Source organism: Coregonus clupeaformis, chromosome 10, assembly GCF_020615455.1.
Source record: "Coregonus clupeaformis isolate EN_2021a chromosome 10, ASM2061545v1, whole genome shotgun sequence".
NCBI lineage: Eukaryota > Metazoa > Chordata > Actinopteri > Salmoniformes > Salmonidae > Coregonus > Coregonus clupeaformis.
Window position 1 is genome coordinate 13,873,767 of NC_059201.1, and position 11,890 is coordinate 13,885,656.

The window sequence follows — 11,890 nt, forward strand, 5'->3', positions numbered from 1 at the left end:
CTGCTAAATGACACATTATTATATATTATATTATTTAAAAAATGGAAAGAATATGGCACCACAACAAACCTGCCAAGAGAGGGCCGCCCACCAAAACTCACGGACCAGGCAAGGAGGGCATTAATCAGAGAGTCAACAAAGAGACCAAAGATAACCCTGAAGGAGCTGCAAAGCTCCACAGCGGCGATTGGAATATCTGTCCATAGGACCACTTTAAGCCGTACACTCCACAGAGCTGGGCTTTACGGAAGAGTGACCAGAAAAAAGCCATTGCTTAAAGAAAAAAATAAGCAAACACGTTTGGTGGTCGCCAAAAGGCATGTGGGAGACTCCCCAAACATATGGAAGAAGGTACTCTGGTCAGATGAGACTGAAATTTAGCTTTTTGGCATCAAGGAAAACGCTATGTCTGGCGCAAACCCAACACCTCTCATTACCCCGAGAACACCATCCCCACAGTGAAGCATGGTGGTGGCAGCATCATGCTGTGGGATGTTTTTCATCGGCAGGGACTGGGAAACTGGTCAGAATTGAAGGAATGATGGATGGCGCTAAATACAGGGAAATTCTTGAGGGAAACCTGTTTCAGTCTTCCAGAGATTTGAGACTGAGACGGAGGTTCACCTTCCAGCAGGACAATGACCCTAAGCATACTGCTAAAGCAACACTTGAGTGGTTTAAGGGGAAACATTGAAATGTCTTGGAATGGCCTAGTCAAAGCCCAGATCTCAATCCAATTGAGAATCTGTGGTATGACTTAAAGACTGCTGTACACCAGCGGAACCCATCCAATTTGAAGGAGCTGGAGCAGTTTTGCCTTGAAGAATGGGAAAAATCCCAGTGGCTAGATGTGCCAAGCTTATAGAGCCATACCCCAAGAGACTTGTAGCTGTAATTGCTGCAAAAGGTGGCTCTACAAAGTATTGACTTTGGAGGGGGTGAATAGTTATGCACTCTCAGGTTTTCTGTATTTGTTGTCTTATTTCTTGTTTGTTTCACAAAAACAAAATGTGCATCTTCAAAGTGGTAGGCATGTTGTGTAAATCAAATGATACAAACCCCCTCCAAAATCAATTTTTATTCCAGGTTGTAAGGCAACAAAATAGGAAAAATGCAAAGGGGGGTGAATACTTTCGCTAGCCACTGTATCTACTAACAACACTCTGTTGGATGTGGTCCTCTGTAGCTCAGCTGGTAGAGCACGGCGCTTGTAATGCCAAGGTAGTGGGTTCGATCCCCGGGACCACCCGTACACAAACATTTATGCACGCATGACTGTAAGTCGCTTTGGATAAAAGCGTCTGCTAAATGGCATATTATTATTATTATTATTATGAGAAATTCGTGTGAGGCTCTCAGGAGGCGTGAGGTGATATATTCTTGGGGCTCAGTACAGAGAGATAGAGCTCAAAGACATTGCTCCTGCATTTTAAACAAAAAATATAGATTTAGAGTTAGATAAAGTAGGATTTTTTGGCAGGGACATATACAGGATGCTACCCTCCACAACATAACCTTCATTCCAAACCAAAACTCCAAACCTACAACCTGATTTTGGACGGAATTACCTGGAAAACTTTCTACTACCAAGGATTACTATTCTCAAACTATACAGCAAATGCTCTGGCAAACAAACAGAAACCTGAAAACACCATCCAACCTGGAACTGAGTGAGTAATGTTTAGTATGAAGCTATTTTTCACTTTCAAAAACCAAGAAAAAAAATACATTACAATGATATATTTTATTTTATAAGGACTGAATGCTAAGGCTACCAAGCTTAAGCTTGCTACAAAGAGATACAATTTCAATTAGCACTGACGTGTGAAGTGAGAGGTGTCAAAGCCCTTGAGCCCAACAATGGCAGGAGAGTCGTACAGTCTACCCCAACTAAATGGAGAGGCCTTAGAAGCATCCCCACTGTTCAGAGGTCATTAAAATACAGTACCCTCTGAATGTAAAAAACGACAAGACACGAAAAGAGTACAAATTGAAACTTCTTTTGGGGAAGCACGAGACACTTTTTGCTGATTTGTATAAAAATGGGAACATAAGCAACCTTATCTTCCACACAGACCATCCCCTGGCATGGCACAGTGCTATACTAGCACACTACCCCTCTGTTAAGAGGGGGGGTGTTAGTGATGGGTGGAAACTGGACAACGAGGACTCTGAGTCGTCTAAAATATATCTCTATAAATCTGGAACAGTTTTGGTTCAAGGCAACACCAAACAGTTCCAGCTGGACTTTCACCTAATCAAAGAAATAGCTCAGCAGGAGAAGCTCTCCCTTGAGAAAGATACCCCTACCCCGAGCGGGTCAGACCAGACCTCTTCATTAAATAACCCCACAGAGCAACCCCAAGCAGAAAGTCAACTTCCCAGCACAGAGTACTACTCCCTCATTGAAATGAAGGATAAATTCACCCAGCTGGAGGTAAGGCAGGTGGAGCTGGAACAGCAGGTGAACACACTCCAGTCAGCACAGACCCAGACAACAGTCCAGCACAACAACACCCCCTTAACTAGACCTGGAGAGCTGCAGGTAGAGAGAGACATGTCTGCACTCTGGACTGTGGTGAGACAACATCAACAGGAGAAAGAAGAGGAGCAGGAGAAGAACAGAGCACTAGAGGAGAGGATCAGAGTGCTGGAGGAGAAGGTGAGAATGATGACGGGTGACATTGAACAACCCATTAGAGAACAGCCCACCTCAGATCCTGGCCAAAGTCTCGACACCGCAGCAGAACAGTACACCCTAGACCCTGACCATAGCCTCGACATCACACCCAGAAAAACAAATGAAGAACCCCAAGCCCTGGGGACCCCAACCCCTCTGAGCAACCCCCCAGTCAGACACCCTGATAGCCCTCATGACGACCCCCCCACACCCACTGAGGACATACACAAGCCACAGATTGTACTCCTTATGGACTCAAACGGGAAATACATACAAGAAAATAAACTTTTTCCAAAACACACTGTGTATAAACTCTGGTGTCCAAACACCCAGCGCGCCCTAGACCTTCTGTCTGAGGACCGACTAGGATCACCCAGGCACATAATAATACACACAGGCACAAACGACCTGAGAACACATCAGGAAAGGGTGGCCACATCACTCAAGGGAGTGATAGAAAAAGCTTCTTCTACTTTCCCCAACGCACAAGTGGTTATCTCAACCCTGTTACCACGAAAATACTTCCACCCTGCTACCATACAGCGGGTAAACTTAAGTATTTCCCGTGACTGTGCATCAAAACCAAATGTCTTCCTGGCCCACTACTCCACTCTGGACGTGAACAGCCTTTATGACATGGTCCACCTATACAAGGCAGCAGTGCCCACCTTCGCCCGGACCCTAAAGGATATCGCCCTCAACCGCAGACCCAACACCTCACACAGGAGCAACAGATCAACAGACACCCCGCCCAGACCAGCGAGACACTCTCCCAGACCTGCGGGACCCCCCCCAGGACCTACACATAGAGGACCCCGCAGAGAGGACCTACATCCAGACCACAGCACCATCAACCACATCTACACCCCCACCCCACCAATTAACTCCCCCAAGTCAACCATGCCCACACCCCATTTATGCCCCCTCAGATCAGACCTATGCCCCTCCTACCCACCCCAAGCCCCCCCACTCCCACAAAGAGGGCCTCAACATGAAAGTCACACATACGCCCAGGCCGTGAGCAGGCAAACAGGCCCAACACCCACTCTTACACTAGCCCAAGCCAATGGCATGTACCAGATGCTCAGCAGGCTCTGCTCACAATTACTGGCCTGAGGCCAAACCACACAACCAACAACATTAGACACTTTATGGAACACAAAGTCTTCACTATTTCATCCTGGAATATCCAAGGCCTGAGGTCATCTGCCTTTGGCCTAAAGAGCAGGAATCTGGACTTCACCAAAGAAATCGGAAATACAGACATTGTCATCCTACAAGAAACATGGTATAGAGGAGACGGACCCACTGGTTGCCCTCTAGGTTACAGAGAGCTGGTAGTCCCATCCACCAAACTACCAGGTGTGAAACAGGGAAGGGACTCAGGGGGTATGCTAATTTGGTATAGAGCAGACCTAACTCACTCTATTAAATTAATCAAAACAGGAACATTTTACATTTGGTTAGAAATTAAAAAGGAAATTATCTCAACTGAGAAAAATGTCCTCCTGTGTGCTACCTATATCCCCCCACTAGAATCCCCATACTTTAATGAAGACAGTTTCTCCATCCTGGAGGGGGGAAATCAATCATTTCCAGACCCAGGGACATGTACTAGTCTGTGGCGACCTAAATGCCAGAACTGGACAAGAACCTGACACCCTCAGCACACAGGGGGACAAACACCTACCTGGAGGTGACAGCATTCCCTCCCCCATATGCCCCCTAGGCACAACTACCACAACATAACCAACAAAAACGGGTCACGACTCCTGCAGCTCTGTCGCACACTGGGTATGTACATAGTCAATGGTAGGCTTCGAGGGGACTCCTATGGTAGGTACACCTATAGCTCATCTCTTGGCAGTAGTACTGTAGACTACTTTATCACTGACCTCAACCCAGAGTCTCTCAGAGCGTTCACAGTCAGCCCACTGACACCCCTATCAGACCACAGCAAAATCACAGTCTACTTGAACAGAGCAATACTCAATCATGAGGCATCAATGCCAAAGGAACTGAATAATATTAAGAAATGCTATAGATGGAAGGAAGTAGTGTTGAAACCTACCAAGAAACAATTAGGAAACAACAAATTAAATCCATTCTAGACAACTTCCTGGACAAAACGTTCCACTGTAATAGTGAAGGTGTAAACTTGGCAGTAGAAAACCTAAACAGTATATTTGACCTCTCAGCTTCCCTATCAAATCTAAAAATCTGTAACAGAAAACCAAAGAAAAGTAATAACAGTGATAAATGGTTTGATGAAGAATGCAAAAACCTAAGAAAGAAATTGAGAAACCTATCCAACCAAAAACATAGAGACCCAGAAAACCTGAGCCTACGCCTTCACTATGGTGAATCACTAAAACAATACAGAAATACACTACGGAAAAAGAAGGAACAGCATGTCAGAAATCAGCTCAATGTAATTGAAGAATCCATATACTCTAACCACTTCTGGGAAAATTGGAAAACACTAAACAAACAACAACACGAAGAGCTATCTATCCAAAACGGAGATGTATGGGTAAACCACTTCTCAAATCTTTTTGGCCCTATAACAGAGAACAAACAGCAAAAAAATATACATGATCAAATGCAAATCTTAGAATCAACTATTAGAGACTACCAGAACCCACTGGATTCTCCAATTACATTGAATGAACTACAGGACAAAATACAAACCCTCCAACCCAAAAAGTCCTGTGGTGTTGATGGTATCCTATTAGCTATACTTAAACTCTTTAACATCATCCTTAGCTCTGGCATCTTCCCCAATATTTGGAACCAAGGACGGATCACCCCAATTCACAAAAGTGGAGACAAATTTGACCCCAATAACTACCGTGGGATATGCGTCAACAGCAACCTTGGGAAAATCCTCTGCATTATCATTAACAGCAGACTAGTTCATTTCCTCAGTGATAACAATGTACTGAGCAAATGTCAAATTGGCTTTACCAAATTACCGTCACGACAGACCACGTATTCACCCTGCACACCCTAATTGACAAACAAACAAACCAAAACAAAGGCAAAGTCTTCTCATGCTTTGTTGATTTCAAAAAAGCTTTTGACTCAATTTGGCATGAGGGTCTGCTATACAAATTGATGGAAAGTGGGGTTGGGGAAAAACATACGACATTATAAAATCCATGTACACAAACAACAAGTGTGCGGTTAAAATTGGCAAAAAACACACACATTTCTTTCCACAGGGCCGTGGGGTGAGACAGGGATGCAGTTTAAGCCCCACCCTCTACAACATATATATCAACGAATTGGCGAGGGCACTAGGAACAGTCTGCAGCACCCGGCCTCACCCTACTAGAATCTGAAGTCAAATGTCTTCTGTTTGCTGATGATCTGGTGCTTCTGTCACCAACCAAGGAGGGCCTACAGCAGCACCTAGATCTTCTGCACAGATTCTGTCAGACCTGGGCCCTGACAGTAAATCTCAGTAAGACAAAAATAATGGTGTTCCAAAAAGGTCCAGTTGCCAGGACCACAAATACAAATTCCATCTAGACACCGTTGCCCTAGAGCACACAAAAAACTATACATACCTCGGCCTAAACATCAGCGCCACAGGTAACTTCCACAAAGCTGTGAACAATCTGAGAGACAAGGCAAGAAGGGCCTTCTATGCCATCAAAAGGAACATAAAATTTGACATACCAATTAGGATCTGGCTAAAAATACTTGAATCAGTTATAGAACCCATTGCCCTTTATGGTTCTGAGGTCTGGGGTCCGCTCACCAACCAAGAATTCACAAAATGGGACAAACACCAAATTGAGACTCTGCATGTAGAATTCTGCAAAAACATCCTCCGTTTACAACGTAAATACACCAAATAATGCATGCAGAGCAAAATTAGGCCAATACCCGCTAATTATCAAAATCCAGAAAAGAGCCATTAAATTCTATAACCACTTAAAAGGAAGCGATTCCCAAACCTTCCATAACAAAGCCATCACCTACAGAGAGATGAACTTGGAGAAGAGTCCCCTAAGTAAGCTTGTCCTGGGGCTCTGTTCACAAACACAAACAGACCCCACACAGCCCCAGGACAACAACAACAACAACAACAACAACAACACAATTAGACCCAACCAAATCATGAGAAAACAAAAAGAGAATTACTTGACACATAGGAAAGAACAAACAAAAAAACAAACTAGCAAACTAGAATGCTATTTGGCCCTAAACAGAGAGTACACAGTGGCAGAATACCTGACCACTGTGACTGACCCAAACTTAAGGAAAGCTTTGACTATGTACAGACTCAGTGATCATAGCCTTGCTATTGAGAAAGGCCGCCGTAGGCAGACCTGGCTCTCAAGAGAAGACAGGCTATGTGCACACTGCCCACAACATGAGGTGGAAACTGAGCTGCACTTCCTAACATCCTGCCAAATGTATGACCATATTAGAGACACATATTTCCCTCAGATTACAGCGATCCACAAAGAATTCTAAAACAAACCCAATTTTGATAAACTCCCTTATCTACTGGGTGAAAAACCACAGTGTGCCATCACAGCTACAAGATTTGTGACCTGTTGCCACAAGAAAAGGGCAACCAGTGAAGAACAAACACCATTGTAAATACAACCCATATGTATATTTATTATTTTCCCATTTGTACTTTAACTATTTGCACATTGTTACAACACTGTATATATACATAATATGACATTTGAAATGTCTTTATTCTTTTGAAACTTCTGAGTGTAATGTTTACTGTTAATATATTTATTTCACTTTTGTTTACTATCTACTTCACTTGCTTTGGCAATGTTAATCCATGCCAATAAAGCCCTTAAATGAATTGAAATTGAATTGGGAGGGGGAATGTTGCCAAAAACCCATGGAAGAGAGAGAGAGAGAGAGAGAGAGAGAGAGAGAGAGAGAGAGAGAGAGAGAGAGAGAGAGAGAGAGAGAGACAGAGGATGAAGGTCTATTATTGGGACTGGCATTATATTAGTGATGGTGTCATGATGGAGACCAGGCAGTGAGTTATCCCGTTTAGTTATATTTAACCAATCAATTACGGAGATCTCTATCAGACATCACTACAGATGGTCATACAGATCAGTGTCTAGATATTACCTAACCCTAACCTTAACCCTTTTAGCTAACCCTTCACCTAACCTTAACCCTTTAACCTGGGTTGCTTAATGGAGCTGCTCTTCCTCCCGGGGAAGGACTGCCCGCTCCATGATCTCCCCATCACGGTTGACAACTCCATTGTGTCCTCCTCCCAGAGTGCAAAGAACCTTGGCGTGACCCTGGACAACACCCTGTCGTTCTCTGCTAACATCAAAGCGGTGACCCGATCCTGCAGGTTCATGCTCTACAACATTCGCAGAGTACAACCCTACCTTACACAGAAAGCGGCACAGGTCCTAATCCAGGCATTTGTCATCTCCCGTCTGGATTACTGCAACTCGCTGTTGGCTGGGCTCCCTGCCTGTGCCATTAAACCCCTACAACTTATCCAGAATGCTGCAGCCCGTCTGGTGTTCAACCTTCCCATGTTCTCTCATGTTACCCCGCTCCTCCGCACACTCCACTGGCTTCCAGTTGAAGCTCACATCTACTACAAAACCGTGGTGCTTGCCTACGGAGCTGTGAGGGGAACGGCACCTCCTTACCTTCAGACTCTGATCAGACCCTACACCCAAACGAGGGCACTACGTTCAACCACTTCTGGCCTGCTAGCCCCCCTACCTCTACGGAAGCACAGTTCCCGCTCAGCCCAGTCAAAGCTATTCGTTGCTCTGGCACCCCAATGGTGGAACAAGCTCCCCCACGACGCCTGGACAGCGGTGTCACTGACCACCTTCCGGAGACACTTGAAACCCTACCTCTTTAAGGAATACCTGGAATAGTATAATAGTAATCCTTCTACCCCCCCCTTTACTAACACTGTCTTTTGTCTAAACTAACACCTGACTTATTTCACCTGCTAGCACTGACTTGTTTAAAGAAATGTACTTATTGTGATCGAGACGTAGTTGTCCCTGATTGCACTGACTTTGCTCACAGCTGCTTGTTTGAAGAAGTGTACTTACTGTGATCAAGATGTGGTTGTCCCACTGGCTATCCTAAGTTGAATGAACCAATTTGTAAGTCGCTCTGGATAAGAGCGTCAGCTAAATGACTTAAATGTTAAATGTTAACCTAACTCCAAAACTTAACCCTAACCCCAGCACCTAGCTTAGCTAACGTTAGCCAGCTAGCTGTCATTATATTAGTGATGGTCATATGGATCAGTGTCTACTGTGACAGGTCTGAGTAGAGTTACTCGTGATGCTGTGTATTGCTATAGGATCAGTCACACTGGACACTGGCTTCAGTGTTAGTTAGACTGGGGATTGCGTACTGGTAGGAGAGCATGTCATCTGGAGTTAGGAATGAACACACACTCCCCCACACCATTCCATCATCAGCGATACTGCCTAGGCATCATGGAGAATGAGAGGGTGTGCGTCCCAAATGTCACCCTATTCCATATATAGTGCACCACTTTGATGTGCACTATGTAGGGAATAGGGTGCCATTTGTGACAGAGCCCTTCTCTGGAGAACAGTGATCAGTAGGGTGGGTTTGTAGACATCATTACTGTAGTAGAATCGCTATCTCGTTGCCTTCTCGGGGCGCGCGGCCGTCACGGATGCTCGTTTAATGTGAGCGGGTCAAAGATGCAATTTGATGGGCTACCGATCTCGTCTTTGCGCAGTCCCAGACGTCCCGATATTTTTAAACAGGTTTGATTTTATCGGCACAAAATCTGCAATGCTCTTGTAGTGTGAGATGTGCAACGACGAGTTTTGAGAACGCGTGATCAGCAATAGCCAATGAGAGCTCGCCAGTGAAGAAGCCAGTGAGATCTAATCAAATCAAATCAAATCAAATTTTATTGGTCACATGCGCCGAATACAACAGGTGCAGACATTACAGTGAAATGCTTACTTACAGCCCTTAACCAACAGTGCATTTATTTTAAACAAAAAAAGTAAGAATAAAACAACAACAAAAAAAGTGTTGAGAAAAAAGAGCAGAAGTAAAATAAAGTGACAGTGGGGAGGCTATATATACAGTAAAATAAAGTGACAGTAGGGAGGCTATATATACAGGGGGGTACCGTTGCAGAGTCAATGTGCGGGGGGCACCGGCTAGTTGAGGTAGTTGAGGTAATATGTACATGTGGGTAGAGTTAAAGTGACTATGCATAAATACTTAACAGAGTAGCAGCAGCGTAAAAAGGATGGGGTGGGGGGCAGTGCAAATAGTCCGGGTAGCCATGATTAGCTGTTCAGGAGTCTTATGGCTTGGGGGTAGAAGCTGTTGAGAAGTCTTTTGGACCTAGACTTGGCACTCCGGTACCGCTTGCCGTGCGGTAGCAGAGAGAACAGTCTATGACTAGGGTGGCTGGAGTCTTTGACAATTTTGAGGGCCTTCCTCTGACACCGCCTGGTATAGAGGTCCTGGATGGCAGGGAGCTTTGCCCCAGTGATGTACTGGGCCGTACGCACTACCCTCTGTAGTGCCTTGCGGTCAGAGGCCAAGCAGTTGCCATACCAGGCGGTGATGCAACCAGTCAGGATGCTCTCGATGGTGCAGCTGTAGAATTTTTTGAGGATCTGAGGACCCATGCCAAATCTTTTAGTCTCCTGAGGGGAATAGGCTTTGTCGTGCCCTCTTCACGACTGTCTTGGTGTGTTTGGACCATGATAGTTCGTTGGTGATGTGGACACCAAGGAACTTGAAGCTCTCAACCTGTTCCACTACAGCCCCGTCGATGAGAATGGGGGCGTGCTCAGTCCTCTTTTTTTTCCTGTAGTCCACAATCATCTCCTTTGTCTTGGAGATGACGTTTGTGTCGCGTCACCCAGGATGTGTAGACTCTCGAGCAGGAGCCATGACTAGTATGCGTTTGTACTTGCCTTCAACCACGGCCAACATGTCAAATCGTTACAGCTCTGAAGTTCACAAGCAATGTTATTTAATACAAAATGTTGCCTAGATATTTCAACTCTGTATGGCAAGCGTGAATGTCTGACTGAACATTTATGAGGCTGCTTTGAGCCACAGCTCGTAGCTACGTTTAATCGAATCACATCATGGATTTCGCGAGACAGCATGGTATCGAGAATCCTCAGGACCAAGTGAAGAATCTTGTAGTGTGTGACCACCGTCTGTGCCAGATCGTTTAGTGTGCCCACCACTACGTTGGCAACACACAAAAAAACTACAGGAAAGAAGGTTGTTTAATGTTAGAGCCTCAATGATTTTGAAAGTCGTGTAGTGTCCACCCGGCTTAATGAGCACTCATATTCATCCCTACTGCAAGAGATAAAACACGCGAACACACACAAACACACACACATTGAGATGAAAGTGACTTGGTTGTAATTATTAAACTGCAATATGCATGTTGCCTTTATTTGACACAGTAAACAGAGCATACGTAACACTATGTATTAATGATCTGAATCTCTATTTTTCTCTCTGTCTCTCTATTTCTCTTTCTCGCTCTCTCTCTCTCTCTCTCTCTCTCTCTCTCTCTCTCTCTCTCTCTTTCTGTCTCTGTCTCCCTCTCTCTCTCTCTCTCTTTGTCTCTCTCTCTGTCTCCCTCTCTCTCTTTGTCTCTCTCTCTGTCTCCCTCTTTCTCTCTCCATCTCACTCTCTGTCTCTCTCTCGCTCTCTCTCTCTTTTTCTATAAAGGACAGCGCGACGATGCAGTTCTGTGCCAACAAACTGGACAAGAAGGACTTCTTTGGCAAGTCAGATCCATTCATAGTGTTCTACAGGAGCAACGAGGATGGAACGTAAGTCTCTGATGTATTCTGTGGTTCTGTATTCTGTATTCTGATTCTGTATTGATGTTTTGTTCTAAAGCCAACGCAACACGCACTGGCTAACTAACTATACAGCCAATATGCTGTAAGCTATAACCATAACCATCTTTACCCTACAGTGTGAAAATGGGACGAATGAAAACGTAAGAAAGGGATAAAGCATAAGAGAGCAGGTGCTCATTTGAGCCAATAAGGGACTTACATACTGTAGCCCTAAAACCAACCTATAACACACCTGGAGAGATGACACGCAGCAGGCAAACAGACCTCTGGATAAAGAAATAAAACACACACCAGCAATTACAACACCTCCCCATTGTTCAACAGGCTGTGT

The 11,890-nt window shown here is 44.8% G+C and overlaps 1 protein-coding gene across 2 annotated transcripts in view; it reads left to right on the plus strand.

Annotated features, from left to right (window-relative positions):
• cpne5b (copine Vb) overlaps positions 1 to 11,890 on the plus strand; it is a 213,174-nt gene that overhangs the window by 144,236 nt on the left and 57,048 nt on the right. For both annotated transcript variants that reach the window (XM_041887333.2, XM_041887335.2), the window contains one exon: positions 11,423 to 11,526. In XM_041887333.2, coding sequence (XP_041743267.1) covers positions 11,423 to 11,526 — 104 coding nt within the window. The remainder of the gene's footprint in view (positions 1 to 11,422; positions 11,527 to 11,890) is intronic.